At 51.7% G+C, this 16,229-nt stretch overlaps 2 protein-coding genes and 2 non-coding genes across 10 annotated transcripts in view; 3 read left to right on the plus strand and 1 right to left on the minus strand.

Annotated features, from left to right (window-relative positions):
- The window catches only part of ARMH1 (armadillo like helical domain containing 1), a 25,052-nt gene extending 9,277 nt beyond the window's left edge, over positions 1-15,775 (plus strand). For 2 of the 3 annotated variants that reach the window (XM_075935820.1, XM_075935822.1), the window contains exons 7-12: positions 2,251-2,373; positions 3,411-3,483; positions 4,928-5,057; positions 5,696-5,773; positions 6,569-6,686; positions 7,878-8,479. In XM_075935820.1, coding sequence (XP_075791935.1) covers positions 2,251-2,373; positions 3,411-3,483; positions 4,928-5,057; positions 5,696-5,773; positions 6,569-6,686; positions 7,878-7,897 — 542 coding nt within the window. In that variant the 3' untranslated portion in view covers positions 7,898-8,479. Of the gene's footprint in view, positions 1-2,250; positions 2,374-3,410; positions 3,484-4,927; positions 5,058-5,695; positions 5,774-6,568; positions 6,687-7,877; positions 8,480-15,534 lie in introns of those variants that run through there. The other variant, XM_075935821.1, reaches the window with a different exon arrangement.
- On the plus strand, positions 155-270 carry LOC112544401 (U5 spliceosomal RNA). Its single transcript, XR_003087744.1, has one exon. It is a non-coding gene; the product is annotated as a U5 spliceosomal RNA (small nuclear RNA).
- LOC112544399 (U5 spliceosomal RNA) lies at positions 1,381-1,496 on the plus strand. Its single transcript, XR_003087742.2, has one exon. It is a non-coding gene; the product is annotated as a U5 spliceosomal RNA (small nuclear RNA).
- Positions 13,704-16,229, minus strand: part of KIF2C (kinesin family member 2C) — a 38,176-nt gene continuing 35,650 nt past the window's right edge. For all 5 annotated transcript variants that reach the window (XM_075935818.1, XM_075935817.1, XM_075935815.1 and 2 more), the window contains one exon: positions 13,704-14,421. In XM_075935818.1, the coding sequence (XP_075791933.1) occupies positions 14,345-14,421 (77 nt within the window). In that variant the 3' untranslated portion in view covers positions 13,704-14,344. The remainder of the gene's footprint in view (positions 14,422-16,229) is intronic.

Here is a 16,229-nt window from a genome sequence, read left to right on the forward strand (position 1 = left end):
CTAGGACCCCTGGTTCCCACGCAAAACTCGGGCTATCAGTGCGCCAGTGCAACAGGCTGCATGGGGGCGTGGGTTTGCGGGCGGTCCGGTGCAGCCACTGTGATCTGAGAAGCAGACGCTGTTTGCCTGGCAGCGCCTCCGCAGCGCGTTTTGTATACTCTGGTTTCTCTTCAGATCGTATAAATCTTTCGCCTTTTACTAAAGATTTCCGTGGAGAGGAACATTTACGAGTTTGTACCCAATTTTTTGAGGCTTCACTTCGGTGAAGCTCCCTGTTGTGGTCAAAAATAGAAGCGGTTTATGGGTGTATTAGATGGAATTATCGCAAGTGATTTTGCCTGTGTGCGCTGCGATAGATTAACGCGCCTGTGTCTCTATTAGTTAAGAGTGTCTGGTTTCAGCTGCTGGAGTCACGTTTAACGTCACTGATCTTAACTAATTTATGCAGAGCACATTTCTCCTGTATGTTTTCTCTAGGAAGTGTCTCCGTATTTCTTTCTCTCCCGCGTTCATTCATTTTCAGACAGGAAGGGTTTTCGGACATTGATCCTTCTCCAATTTGGTGCTTTCCCCCGTACTCACTCAGGGACGTTGATCTACCTTTCCTTGTTTATATATCATGGTACAAAGTGAATCAATCACAGCAGCTTCCTCCTCCCGCCATGTTTTTCTATATTTTTGGGAACTGATTCATCATTTTAGGTCTTTAGCTCCGCTTTGCAGTTGGAAAGACGCGCAGCGGACGCAGTCCTGTTCAAAGAGCCGCCTTTTCCCCTTGTGGTGTCCCTATTTTGTCTGAGTATTTTGCAGCAGGTTTTCGTGCTTCAAGCCGGACCTGATGGGTGGGCACCTTATTTTTTAATGCCGGGTATGTAACGTGCTAGGGCACAGTCCGTGCTACAAGCACAGGGCGCTCAGGACTCTGACGTTTATTTCTGCCGGGATCCGGGGGACATTCAGAAGCGCAGTGAGAGCGCTGGCTCCCGCGTCCCGCAACCGTGGCGCAGGCGGAGGGAGCCGCAGCAGAGCGAGACAAGGTGCTGATCGCGCACACACGCGGAACTGCCCAGCCCGGCCCGCAGCAGCGAGCTAGGGGCTGCAACCGCAGCTCGGAGATCTGAGCTTCTCCGCGCGCTCGGGCGTACCCAGGGGAGCTCATTTACATACCCATGATGCATTGCGCACAGAGATTCGCCACCCGCGTCCACGGCGCAGAGTTTGCTCCTAAAACCCCTGTTTCCCACGCAAAACTGGGGCTGTCAGCGCGGCAGAGCAACAGGCTGCAAGGGGGGGGCGAAATTTGCGGGCGGTCCGGTGCAGCCACCGTGACATGAGAAGCAGACGCTGTTTGCCTGGCAGCGCCTCCGCGGCGCGTTTTATATACTCTGGTTTCTCTTCAGATCGTATAAATCTTTCGCCTTTTACTAAAGATTTCCGTGGAGAGGAACATTTACGAGTTTGTACCCAATTTTTTGAGGCTTCACTGCGGTGAAGCTACCCAATGCTGTTAAAAAAATAGAGGTAAACGGTTTTAAGACAAATAATATTAAACTGCAGATTTTTTAAAAAGGAATTATGCAGAACTGAAACATTCTTACAATTCAAGGTATGGATTTTTTTTCTGTGGGTTGTCTGAGCTTCTCAGGAACTGTCACAACCTTGCTATCGTCTTTGTAGTCTATTATACCAACACCCAACCCAGGTATTCAGATTGAAGTGCAATTAACCCGGGTGAATGATTAAAAGCAAACTGAAGACAAAACTAGTAGGCAATTCTCTAATTGGCTACATTAAGGCTGGGTGGATGGGCATGATTTCGTGCAAAATTTTTTCCGTATTTCCGTATTTGCGCAAGAGAATGTCTACACTGGCTTGATGCTTTTGTGCAAAAGACATGGGCCAGGGTAGACGCTCTCTGGCGCAAGAAAGCTCCGATGGCCATTTTAGCCATCAGGCTTTCTTGTGCAAGAAATTCATGTTGCCTGTCTACACTGGCCTCTTGTGCAAGAACAGTTGCACAAGAGGGCTTATTCCTGAGCAGGCGCATCATAGTTCTTGTGCAAGAAGCACTGATTTCACACATTAGAACGTCAGTGTTCTTGCGCAAGAATTCCCCACCAGTGTAGACAGGCAGCATGCCAATGTAGACACAGCCAATGACTCCAAAATCTTTCTCGTGATCATTGTAGTACATTAGTTCCCATCATATGAGCCTCAAGGTGGCACTTTGGCTTCTTTCCTTGTCCTCAGCCATTCAGCTGATCCAGGATCTCATGGCCTATGAAGTCCGGCCAGCACTGTTGAAGGGCCTGGTTGAATTACTTAAACCACCAGGGATGGAGGCTGCTAAAGGGAAAGGCAAAATCCTGGAAGGTAAGAGGCCTCCGCAGTTTCTCATCACATCTGCTTGGAGGCTGAAGGCTGCTACCAAGTGGGGCTGCAGCAGCAGGCTGTGGAGGAGGACAACTGGTTGGTGCTGGTTCCTGCTGGGAGGCTGATGTGCCCTGCAACAGGAGACCCAGCAAGGGCTGGGTGTCCCCACCCACTTCCCAGAAGGACCTAAAAATCCTGCGTTCCTTCAGCTCTGCCTTGCCAGAGGCCCTTCTAGAAGGGACTCTCCCTCTTTTCTCCTCATGCATCAGGGCAGCTGAGCTCCATGGGGAAGCTGGGGCAGTCCCAGCAAGTGGGGGACAATGCCTGGCATTGTGGACGGCCGCCCTGCCCCGTGGGAAGGTGAGAGGAGATGGCAGGATGTGTCCCGATTGGAGGCCGGCTCTGCCCTCTCCATGCCCTCCCTCTCCCCTGCGCCATGCCCACAAACGGGCCTTTTCATGTGCAGGTCACAGCTCCCATGGTTGCTGCTTTCCAGACAGGATCCTGCGTCCTGTACTCAATGGCCCTCCGGCTAGTTGGGGAGATCAGCGTTGTCTGGTTGGGGGGATGGGCGCGGCCAGGCCAAACCAAACCTCCAGCTTGTGGGAGCCCTCTACGCAGGAACGGGAATTGTGATGCTATGTGTGGGTTGGGCAGGTTTGTTCAGCTTAACCCTGCGAAGCTAGCGGAGGGCAGGGGCTGCCACGCGGCCCTTTGGAGGAGATCTTACACTGACTGCCGATGAACGGTCCCAGGGCGTCATTTCAAGGGTCATGGCAACCAACAGCCTGTCTCAATGAAACAGGCTGTAACGTCCTTGCCGTGCTGCATTCGCTGGACAGGGTCCCTGAGCAGTGACGGCTGATGGTAAAGCACTGAGCTCCAGTACAGGTGGCTGGAGCTCACCTGGGGGATGTTGCTGTCACAGATCCTCTTCTGGTGCAGCTGGTCTAGTTCCCCAGGTTGTTACTACAGCTTGATGGCAGATGTGCGGCGCTAGCTGTTGTTGTCATGCTGTCCATTGTTCTCCCATTCAGAGCTAGTCACTCACCATCTCGCTGAACCCTTGTCGGTGCATGTACAGCAGGCCGCTGCGGCAAAAACCATCGGGTAAGAAAGCTCAGAGCAAAATACAAGAATTTATCTAGGGCACATGCAGGGTTTAGAGCAGCTGCTTCCTAGAATGGCCTGGGTAGCACTTAGTCCTGCTGGGAGGCCAGGGATCAGACTTGACAACTTCTCGAGGTCCCGTCCAGTCCTCTGAGTCTCTGATTCCTGTCTGGAGCGAAGGCCAATCCTGCTAGGCAGTCTTCAGTCCTCTGCCAGTGAGAATGTCCCTGTGGCTCTGCAGCTCCTCCACAGACAGACTTGGGGGGCTTTTGCACATTCACAGTCCTTAGGAGCTTAGAGAGAAGCTTCTGCTTGGGCCCAAAATCCAGGCCCTCCCCTGTTACCGCCACACCTGACATTCATTAGAGGTGAAACGTAGCATGAGCTTTTCCTTCGGCCATTAACACACAGTCAGAACGTTCCCTCCATTCCCAGCGTTAGCAGCTGGCCACAGAACTGACCTGAGCATGCTGCGGATCAGCACCCAGCCTGGAGTCTTCACGAGGGTTCCTTGGAGCGAAATGCCTCACTGAGCAATTTCACATCACCAGCACGGACACCACGTTCAGTGTCGGACCCAGGGAATCCCCAAACTCGGTCTGTCTCCACGCCTCTCTGGAGATCAGGCCCTGGCAGAGTCCACAGGATGATCCTGTGCCACATTTCCCCCTTTAAAAGCAGAAGACGCAAAGCACCAGCCAGGTTGTTTTCCCCAGTGATGTGCCCAATAGCAAAATCATCTAATGTAAGGCTCTACGCTGGATAGAACCATAGAACCCCAGGGCCGGCAGAGACCTCAGGAGTCATCCAGTCCAGCACCCGGCCCAAAGCAGGACCAACCCAACGCAATCAACCCAGCCAGGGATTTGTCAAGCCGGGACTTAAACACCTCTAGGGATGGAGATTCCACCCCCTCCCTAGGGAACCCAGCCCAGCGCCTCCCCACCCGCCTAGGGAAATTGTCCTAATCTCCAATCTAGACCTCCCCCACTGCAACTTGAGACCATTGCTCCTTGTTCTGCATCTGTCACCACTGAGACCAGCCTCTCTCCAGCCTCTCTGGAACCTCCCCTCAGGTAGCTGAAGGCTGCTCTCAAATCCCCCCTCACTCTTCTCTTCTGCAGATGCTGCGTTCCATGGGGTGGATTTGCCAGGAGTTCATATGACAATCAGGTGTTCTCATGGTCAGTCATTACAAGCAATGCAGATCCCCAAACATAGATTTAGAGCCCGGGGCTTCCTGTTGGGGTGAGGAAAAGCATCTGTCCTTGCTCGTTGGTGTCAGTCATTCACTGACGAGCGCAGTCAGGCGGATCCGCACCACACATCAGGCCTAGAATCCGTGCTGCTGGATTGCTAGATGAGGCTCTTCCGTTTCATTCCCAGGACGCTCTGCTTGGGGCGGGATTCTCCTCGGAGCCTGACTCTGCCGCTTTCCTTGCAGCATTCTAGCCAAGGACTCGACCAAGCTGGCCGAAGAGCTGATCCAGCTGGGCGCAGTGCATGGCCTCATGTGTGCTATGGGGAACCAGGACCACACCGGCTCCCAGAGGCAGGCCAGCATCGCTCTGGAGGTGAGTCTCTCCGTGTCATTCCAATAGAGGCACCAGTGCTGGTACAGCAACATTCCCAGGATTTCCGGTACCTCCACTGCTTGTGCTGGAGGATCAGCTTTGCCCTTCCTCACCCAGCTCCTCCTCCTGCTTAATTATCATGATTCCCAGACAACACCCTTCCGCGAGGTGGAGACAAGGGCAGTAGATACATGGGAAGAGCCCTTCATAGCACAGGTTGCAGTTTTGAATAATACCGACTCAGGAAATCCAGCATAAAGGCCACGCTTCAAAACCCCACCCTGCACCCTAGAGAAATACAGAGCGAAGGGCTTCCCATCCAGTCCACCGGGAACATCATCGCCCGAACTGCCCAGCAGCATGATGGTTCGCTCTGTCCCTGCCGATCCGATCGCAGTAGCGGAAATAGCCAGCTGCTCCGGCTGGATGGGCAGAGCGGGGCAGGGGTGGAGTAACAGCCCTTTCCCCACCTATCTAACCCGGGCCGCCCGCAGCGTGGGTGCTCCCAGAGCTGAGCCGCGGAATGGGGTAGTGGACAGAGAGATCGGAGCTGGGACGGAGAACCGGCCGGTGCTTCGCGGTGGAGCCAGATCTCTCCCGCGCGCCATTCGGCACTTACCGGAAGTGTTTGGTTGCAGCATTTGGTCCGGATGTTTCCCACCGTGGCGGAGCATGTGAGGAAAGCCACAGGAGAGAGACTGTTCCAGCTTTTTATGGTAACTGGGCTTCTCTAGCCGCCCGGGCCATCGGTCCACTCGGCAGGGTTAACGGGGCCTGGGGTCCATTCCTCTAAAGCCACAGGGAGCTCCAGTCCTGATCAGACGCCAGAACCCCTAGGGGCAGATCACCGTGTCCTCAGGTACACAAACCCCTTGGGCGTGGGCTCAACATCCCCACAGCATCGCTCCAGGCACTGGCTGGCAATGCACTCACCTGCCCGAAGGAGCTGGGAGAATTGGGGTGAACCAGGGGGCCTGAGGTCTGACGGCCTCTGGGGAGGTGGGTGGCTCGGTTCTGGCTTGGGCCCATCTCGGAGTGCCGGGGAGGGCCAGGTCTGGACTCACCTTTGTGTGGCGCTGCTGGCAAAGGGGTGAGGAATCACGGCCAGAATGAGCCTCCCTCTGCATCCGAGCTCTCTTGCCGTGAGGCCCCAGGGCCCTTTGAACCCGAGCGGGACAAAGCCATAGGAGACGCCTTGCCGCCAGCAATCGTGGGCTCTCCGTACGCAGTGAGTCCTCCCAGACTCCCTTGGGTTTCCTGTTGGGGGGGCAAGGCAGCGATCTCCGCTGGGTCCGTTCAGTGCAGCAGGGCTGCGCCCATTTACCTCGTGCACGGGGATGGGCGGTGCCTCCTGTGCCTGGCTGTTCAGCTGCATCTTCCTTTGCTTGAGCATTTTGGAAGCCTTGTCAGGAACCTTCCTCCCTCTCTGGCTGGCCCTTCCCATGCCCTGGCTGGTTCTCCAAGTCCCGGTAAGCTGCTCCCTTGCCTATTTTGCTGTTTCTTTGGCCTAGAGAGATGCCAAGACCTTGTATATGAACATGGATGTGATACAGGTGGAAATTCTGGCATCCAATAAAGTGACCATTCCAGAAAGTGAATCCAGCCCAGAAAGGATGCTGCACATGGAAGGTGAGTCAGGGCCATGAAAGGCTGACGCCGAGACTCTGCGACAGCTGGAGCCAACTCTTCCCTCATGTACACTAGGGCTGCATCTAGACTAGCCAGTTTTTCCGCAAAATCAGCCGCTTTTCCAGAAAAACTTGCCAGCTGTCTACACTGGCCGCTTGAATTTCCACAAGAACACTGACTTCCTACTGTAAGAAATCAGTGCTTCTTGTGGAAATACTACGCTGCTCCCGTTCGGGGAAAAGTCCTTTTGCACAAAAGGGCCAGTGTAGACAGCTCAGATTTGTTTTGCGCAAAAAAGCCCCGATCGCAAAAATGGCGCTGGGGGCTTTTTTGCGGAAAAGCGCATCTAGATTGGCCACGGACGCTTTTCCACAAAGGCTGTGTCTACACTGGGCCACTTATTCCGGAAAATCAGACGCTTTTCCGGAATAAGCTGCGAGCTGTCTATACTGGCCCTTGAATTTCCGGAAAAGCAACGACGCTCTACTGTACAAAATCAGCCGCTATTCCGGAAAAAGTATTCTGCTCCCGCTCAGGCATAAGTCCTTATTCCGGAACACTGTTCCGGAAAAGGGCCAGTGTAGACAGCCCAGTAGACTTTTCCGGAAAAAAGCCCCGATCGCGAAAATGGCGATCGGGGCTCTTTTCCGGAAAAGCGCGTCTACATTGGCCACAGACGCTTTTCCGGAAAAAGGGCTTTTCCGGAAAAGCAGCCTGCCAATGTAGACGCTCCTTTTCTGGAAAAACTGAAAACGGAATAGTATTCCATTTTAAGCAGTTCCGGAAATTCATGCCAGTGTAGACACAGCCAAAAAGTGCTTTTGCGGAAAAGCGTCCTGCCAATCTAGATGCTCTTTTCCACAAATGCTTTTAATGGAAAACTATTCTGTTAAAAGCATTTCCGGAAAATCATGCCTGTCTAGATGTAGCCCAGGTGTAAATCAAAGGCCAGCCCTCCTATGCCAGAGGGGATACCCTGGTGTGAGAGGAGAATCGGGCCCCACGTGTGTAGGGCCAGGGAGCCAGAGGCTAGGGCAGGGGGCCAATCTCAGGTCTCCTGCCTGGAGCTGACCTGTCGGTGTCTGGATGCTGGAGGGTTCACTATACAAACCAGCCTTGGAGTAACCCCGTGCACAGCCAGACCTCTTCACCTCTGCCATAACCACGCCCGGCTCTGCTTTGTTCTTCCAGAGGAAGGCAGCATGGAGTGAAATCTTCAACAGCAGCAGGCCAGCTCTTCTCCCGCCTCCCTCTGTCTACCGCTCCCAGCCGGGCGGTGCCCTTCTCGCCCCTGCACACCCTCAGAAGCGGAGGTGGGCTCTGAAGCTGGCCCCCCACACGTGGCCTCTCCGAATCGGGGTCTGCAGCCTCTGGCTTTGGTTCCTTCCGCTCAACGCCCCCCGTAGCGAACTTCCCCCTGGGCTGTGATTTGGAAACCACATGGCCTGGCTGCTCCTCCCTGAGATCGGGACTCCCCTCGGGCCACCTCTGCAGCAGGACTGTCTCCCCAGAGCCCTGGCTGAGCCCCCTGAGAGCAGTCCCCGCCTCCCATCTCCACCGAGGCAGGGAGCAAAGCGGGGCAAGGGCTGCAGCCGGCAGCGGAGGTGCCCCACCCAGGACATCACTTGCATACCCATAATGCTTTGCGAAAGCAAGGCGCCTTCTTGCACCGTTTGCTCTTTGTGTTTTACCATCGCAAATTCCAGTTCTAAAGTCCACGTCCGACTCGGTTCCATGGTTTTCTCTTGGTATCGCGGGTTAAAACCTGTATTAAAACTAGTGTTTGAAATCAAGGTCACGTTCCAGAGATTTCGAGGTTTTGTACCTCTGGGGTCACGCTTGGGTTAGGAAAAATTCCCAGGCTCGGTTACAAAGTTTAAGATACACACAGCGGCCACCGCAAGCATCGTCCCCATTTGTGACAGAACAGTCCGCCCCACGAGAGCCTGTTTTCCTTTGCCCTCCCTTTACCGTCTGCGCACAGAGCCAACGTAGACTCTGCTGTGTGTCCTGGCGCCAGGCCTCGGTTCCGCCCTGGTCAGGGAAGTATCGGACAGCGGAGTGAGCTGCTCCCTTTGGGGAACAAAGAACAAATCATTGCAAGGCTCCTGTTCTGCCCTGCTAGGAGCACAGCGGCAGGCAGCCTGCTGCAGGGGGAGGGGACTGACACTGCTGCTTTGATATTCTCTGGCAGCAGCAGGGAGAGCAGGACAGGGTGTATTGATGGAGACATGGCGAACGTCCCAGGAGGTGCCTGGAAAAGCCACCTTCAGGGAGCAGAGAATGAATCCCCTATAAAGAGCCTAATGCCCAGCAACAAACACACACAGTGTACCAGGCTCCCTCCACACGGCTCTGACAGGGATGCTCTAAGCTATGCATGGTGCCTGCAGGACATGAGGGTTGGACCCAGTGCCCCCCTCTGGTTTAGGGCCTGAGGCGCTCATAGAATCCTCAGGAGTCATCGAGTCCAGGAAGAGACCTCAGGAGTCATCGAGTCCAGCCCCCTGCCCAAAGCAGGGCCAATCCCAATTCTCAGGTGCCTAGTCATTGTGAAGACCAAGCCAGACACCTGTGGACAGGATCACAGAGGTAGGGACCTCCCAAATTCAGTCAATTTTGGTCAGTTCCCTAGAATCTCAGAATCATAGCACACTAGGGCTGGAAGGGACCTCGAGAGGTTGTCAAGTCCAGTCCCCTGCCCTCATGGCAGGACCCAGCACCATCCAGACCAGTGTTTCTCAACATTTTTCTTTATTATAAAATATCCATTTTTCAAAAAACAAACAAATACCCCCAGTACCTACAGTTTTCAGACACAAAATATTTTTCTACCCTTGCAACACATTTGTTTATACAACTTAACCATAGCCGGGCAGGCAATGAAATTGTTGGGTGTAAAAAGTACAAAAATAATAAAGTGCTGTAAAACTTAAAACAAACATTCCATTTTATCCAAATTTCAGTTGTGTTGTCATATCCAACTGCCCCCCCCCAGACTTCTCTCGAGTACCCCTAAGGGTACTCGTACCACTGGTTGAGAAACACTGGGCTAGACCATCCCAGATCGATGTCTATCTAACTTGCTCTTAAATATCTTCAGTGATGGAGACTCCCCAACCTCCCTAGGCAATTTATTCCAGTGCTTAACCACCCTGACAGGCAGGAAGTTTTTCCTCATGTCCAACCTCAACCTCCTTTGCTGCAGTTTAAGCCCCTTGTGTCTTGTCCTGTCCTCTCCCTCCTCCTTGTAACACCCTTTTAAATACCTGAAAACAGCTATCATGTCCCCCCCCCCTTCTCTTTTCCAAACTAAACAAGGCCAATTCCTTCAGCCTAGCCTCATAGCTCATGTTCTCGAGATCTTTCATCATTTTTGTTGCTCACAACACTCCTGTTAATGCAGCCCAGAGTCATGTTTGCTTTTTTTGCAACAGCATCGCACTGTTGACTCATATTTAGTTTGTGAACCACTATGGCCCCTCAATCTCTTTCTGCCGTACTCCTTCCTAGACAGTCACTTCCCATGCTGTATGTGTGAAACTGATTGATCCTTCCTAAGTGGAGCACTTTGCATTTGTCCTTATTAAACATCATCCTGTTTACCTCAGAGCATTTCTCCAGTTTGTCCAGATCATTTTGAATTATGAGCCTGTCCTCCAAAGCACTTGCAGCCCCTCCTAGCTGTGTGTCATCTGCAAACTTAATAAGCCTCCTCTCTATGCCAATATCTAAATCGCTGAAGATATTGAACAGAACCAGGCGCAAAACAGACCCCTGTGGAACCCCACTTGTTCTGCCCTTCCAGTATGACTGTGAACCATTAATAACTGCTATCTGAGAACGGTTATCCAGCCAGTTATGCACCCACCTTATAGTAGCCCCATCTAAGTTGTATTTGCATAGTTTATTGATAAGACCATATCAAATGCCTTACTAAAGTCTAGGTGGCCCACATCCACTGCTTCTCCCTTAGCCACAAGACTCATTATCCTAGCTTTCTTTGTGATCAGATTGGTTTGACATGATTTGTTCTTTACAGATCTATGCTGGCTGTTATCACATTATCTGCCACATGAATTCCTTAATTACTTGCTCCATTATCGTTCCTGGTCATAGGCGTTCTAAGTGATAAATTTCATTTCAGATATTTAAATCTAAATTTTCAGTGTTGTCATTGTGGGTGGTTGCAAGGTTCTCATACGGGCTTTGCGGTGCCGCTACCTTGTACTGCCACTGGCCACGCTGCTTTCAGCGCTGCAGAGCAGCAGCTGCTGACCAAAACCCCAGCTCTGAAAGCAAAGCTACTGCCAGCAGCTGTACAGAAGGAAGGGTGGCCTGAGAAGCTGTTGCCACCTTTACATCTGTGCCGCTCCCTGCAGAACGGGACCCTTAGTCAGCAGCCACCCCTCTGGCCACCCAATTCTGAAAGCAGCAGCACAGGAGTACGGGTGGAAATGCCATGCGGCCCTTACTTCGGTACTGCTGCTGGTGGGGCAGGATCTTCGGAGCTGGGCACCTGACCAACCTTGCAACCACTGCTCAACAGCTGCCCAGCTCTGAAAGCAGCACAGAAGAGTGGCAACATCCCAACCCTCCTAAACCCTCCCACATCAAGAAGGATGTGGAGAAATCAGAGCGGGTCCAGAGAAGAGCAACAAGAATGATGAAAGGTCTAGAGAACAGGACCTATGAAGGAAGGCTGAAGGAATTGGGTTTGTTTAGTTTGGAAAAGAGAAGATTAAGGGGGGACATGATAGCGATTTTCAGGTATCTAAAAGGGTGTCATAAGGAGGAGGGAGAGAAATTGTTCATTTTGGCCTCTGAGGATAGAACAAGAAGCAATGGGCTTTAACTAGCAAAGGAGGTTAAGGTTGGACATTAGGAAAAAGTTCCTGCCTGTCAGGGTGGTCAAACACTGGAATAAATTGCCCTGGGAGGTTGTGGAATCCCCATCTCTGGAGATATTTCAGAGCAGGTTAGATAAATGTCTATCAGGGATGGTCTAGACAGTATTTGGTCCTGCTGTTGGGGCAGGGGACTGGACTTGATGACCTCTTGAGGGCCCCTCCAGTCCTAGTATTCTGTGATTCTAAAATAACCTTGTGATCCCCTCTCTGCAACTCTTTTGGATCAGGACCCCCAATTTGATAAACAGGAGTCTCCTTCCATGAAATCTTGCTACCCTGTGCAATCCACATTTCATAGGACAACACCAGATTTCATGGTCTGAGACATTTTGCAAGGCAGTGAATTTGGTAAGGGCCTCTACATTGCCTTACTGCAGAACACTTTTGACTGGACCCCAACATCATTTTATTTACTTATTTCCTCTGATTACAGCTTTGGCCAAGGAATTCGGACCTTGACAAAAAATAATTGAGTGGCCAGGGCTGGCTGTGCAGCTTGCAGGCTCCCCAGGCTCAGAGTGAGGGACTGAATGCGCTCTGCAGCGACTGGCTGCCTTAGTGTGCTAGTTTAACACACCAGAATGACACCACACTAATGCAGGCACCTGGCTAAGAGGAGGGTACAACAGTCACACACACAGGGCCCTCCGACTTACTGGAAAAGAAATACTGCTCCTGGGCAGTGTTTCCGGTGCAGACAGCTGGGGTACGTCTAGACTGGCAAGATTTTGCACAAAAGTGGCCACTTTTGCGCAAAAACTTGCCAGCTGACTACACTGGCCGCTTGAATTTGCGCAAGAACACTGACTTTGAATGTACAAAATCAGTGCTTTTTGTGCAAATACTTTCACGTTCCCACTCAGGAAAAAGCCCTCTTGTGCAAGAGGGCAAGTATAGACAGGGAAGAATTGTTTTGCGCAAAAAAGCCCCGATGGCTAAAATGGCAATTGAGGTTTTCTTGCTCAAAACCACGTCTAGACTGGCCACGGATGCTTTTGTGCAAAAGCACTTTTTGCGCAAAAGCATCCGTGCCAATCTAGACGCGCTGTTGCGGAAATACTTTTAAGGGAAAAACCTTTCAGTTAAAAAGTATTTCCGCAAAATCATGCCAGTCTAGACGCAGCCCTGGTGTCTGAGCAAGTGGTGTCCAGCCTCTCACGTCCACTAAAGCTTTTGTTAAAACAGCTCGTGTGTCTGGCAGTTCAGCTCCGGGATCGCTCCAAGGCCATTGCTAGGCTGGTTTTATCACGCCTGGGGGGGGAAGCTGGGGTTGCCTGTGGTAGCACCTCAGTGCAGAGGCTGGATTCCAATAAATCCCAAATTGTGTCTCAGAGCAGCCTCTGAGCCCTTCTAAGAGCAATCCCCATAGCTACTCCCCTCATTTCACCCTCTTTCTGGAGAGGAGACAAGGCTTCGTCCTAGGGGGTTTAAGTACCTTCCTGCCACTTCAGCACAAAAATCCAACATCTAATCAGCTGAGACCTCAAAATCTTTGCACAGGTGCTGCCTAACTGTGGAAGCATCTCCCTGTCTACTGGTCAAGGCACTTGAATTCCTGCCCCTGGCTACATGCAAACTGCTGGTGGTGCTGAGCTGCTGCGTGCCTTAGGTCATACCCGAGACAGGCCGGGTTCTCCAACTAGGCCTTTGCCTCCTTATGGCACCTCTGGGGTCTGGCCCAGCAGAATGGGGGATGTGAAAACCGGTTCCTCACACGCCACGTGTGGTGAGATACACCACTGCAGTGCAGCCTCCATCTGCATGTGTGTCAGGCGCACCCTGCGCCCATCAAGCCTGTAAACAGTATTAACCCGCTCCTGGGGCTGGCTTGTTAAAAAGCAGTTGCCTGGCAAAAGAACCCTCCCTTCCCACCCCATCTCCATCTTTTGGATGTCAAAGCCCGCCCACAGGCCATAGCGTTGCTAAAATCTGAGCTGGCGGCAGCAACTAAGTCATTTGCTCAGCTGCACACTGCAGCGTTTGTAAAGGATGTGCTAGGAAGAGCAGAGACAGGTGGCACGCTGGGCTGTAGCCACCTGCCTTCAGGAAAGTCACTAGTCCAAAGACTCATTTCCCCCGTTTCCCTTCCAAAAAACAGGAGACGAGATACTTTAATTGATTTTTTTACTTAAATACAAACAGCACAAATTTCAAGAGATTTGAAATGACCAACCAGTCCCCAAGGCCAGTCTCTGCCATAAAGGCCAGTCTGTTTTGGAGGGAAGGTTGTCAGCGAATCTCTCAAAGAACTGACAGTCAACAAGAAATATTCTGTAAGTCAATAAATCCAGGAATATTTATCTACAAGTCACATTTCTTAAAAAAAATACAGATTTTATTTTATTCTTTTTACAAGTGTAGTCCATTTCCTTTGGAAAGAAGCTAGACTTGCAGTTCTGCACCATTTCACAAAACATCTAAGGAGCAAAAAAGTTTATGTACACCAGCATATACAAGTGTCTCTAGTTACATCAGAGTGGGTGACGGTCACTAAGGAGGGGAAGAGGCGTCTAATGACAGAACTGACAAGAGGGCATTTCTAGAACTACCACCACCAAGTCCCAACAGATGCTGGGTCCTGCATGGTAAAATGCTGCTATTCTGATGCATGGTCTTCAGAAAGGACTGACGTAAGAATACTTTATTGCATCACATTTAAAATAGGCAGAGTTAACACAGAAACCACTAGCACGCGACACACACAGAAGAGAAAAAACAGTGTTTGCGAATCAGGCTTTGGTATATTTACTAAGGCCGCCTCTTACTCATCTGCTTGCTGGCTTGCTCCTCCAGCTGCATGGCAACAGCCAGGGACTCCACGACATCTGCAAGGAAGTTTGGAGTTAGTGACTGACTTGTACATGTGGTTACCTGAGCATCTGAGACCATTTCGTGGCTGTTCACAGAACCCACTTTCCAGTCGCTGGGCCCTGAAGTTGAAGAGGGCAGGAAGAGCAGGGAGGAGGTGGGGGAAGCAATATAGCCGATGAGAATCTGGAGTCCCTCACTCCCAGCGAGGAAATGCACTCCTGCGTCTGCTCCCCCTGCCCGCCACACTGTAATCATCTTTGTGCAAATATGCCATGTGATGAACCATTTAAAAACCAACTCTCTGGTCACTGATCTGGTGAAACATACCTAGGCCGCTGTGTGTCATGTTACACAATTCCCTGTATCACGTTAAAGGCGCACAGTCAAGCTAGGGATGTAATAGTGGAGACGATTAACCTACAGACTACATGCATCACTGCCAGTATATTTTTTTAGCAGGCTGGCCAGCAGCCTGACAGTCCTGGCTTGTGCCGGGTCCATGACCTACCCTGCTGCTGCTCTGCATTTAAAGCATATTAGGAGCTGGGTGAGCAGGCAGCCCAGTTCAGTTCCAGCTGGCACCAGGTCCAGGAGCAGCACAAGGTGACAGGCAGCTGGTTTTTAAACTGGCTCCCCTCACGGACCAGCTCCTGCCTAGCACCCAAAAGAGGCAGCAGCATGGAGTGGCAGGGGGCTCCCCAGGACTGCGGCTGGAGTACACTGGCTGCCGGCCCCACCCCCAGGGAATATAGACAGTCGACTAACTGATAAGAATTCATGAGGTTAATCGACTATTCAATTAACTGATATTTAACATCCTTCGCTCAAATTCATACGCCTGATTAGGTAGAACTGGTTCAACAGTCCTGTCACACAAAGGGGCTTGTAGTTTACCTCCATTTGTATACAAGCTATAAACGGGGGTGTGAAAGCGGGAGGGAGGAGAGACAAGACCAAGAATCTGCCTATCAGCATGCACAAGTAAAAACAAAGAGCAGGAAGCTTCCTTCTGCCACATCTCGCTCTCAGCTGGCAAGAACTTGGAACACCACTTTCCCTTCCAGGGTATCAGGACTATCAAGGTAAGGGGCACAGAGTCACCTCTCCCTACTGCTCTTTCACTTCAGATTAACAGCCTACAGACTTGGGAGCAGATCCTGGTCAGAGCTTGGTCAGCAACATACCGAAACCACGTAGCAAGAACTTCAGCATGACCCAAGTTTAGAAAACAAACATTCTGCTTATGTGTTACCAATTCGGACTAATGCCCCGTTATTCGTATGCAAATCTTTGTAGTTTAATTTGTTTTACTCAATAAAAATTCATCTAGTGCTATGGATTATTGGGGTAACTCCATTTAAGGCAAGATGCTGTTGTGTACGATCCTGGGGAGAGGGGAGCAACAAGCAGCCAGAATTAGCTCCTGGCAAGTTACTGGATGCTTTATTTACCTGAGCATCCCCAGGAACGGCTACCTGCAGCTCCCAGGTTGCTGTTCCCAGCCAACAGCAGCTGTGGAATTCGTGGCCACTGGGAGCTGCAAGTGGCCGTCCCTGTGGACAGTCAGGGAAATGAAGTGTCTGGCAGCCCACCGGGGCTAACACAGGCAAAGTGCATCTGGCCTGGGAGCCACTTTATTGCCCACCCCTGCTCTCGAGGGCAATGGCCATAGCAGAGGGCTGTACAGTGCAAGCCATGCTCTGGGGACGTCTGGGACTAGGAGTGTGTGGGGGTCACCCTGCGCATAGTAACCAAAGCTGCTGGAAGCCTGTGTGGCTGGGGTGTTGAAGAGCAGCTGGATCAGGACTGTGGCTTTACACAG

The sequence above is a fragment of the Pelodiscus sinensis genome, chromosome 9 (genome assembly GCF_049634645.1).
Source record: "Pelodiscus sinensis isolate JC-2024 chromosome 9, ASM4963464v1, whole genome shotgun sequence".
Lineage (NCBI taxonomy): Eukaryota > Metazoa > Chordata > Testudines > Trionychidae > Pelodiscus > Pelodiscus sinensis.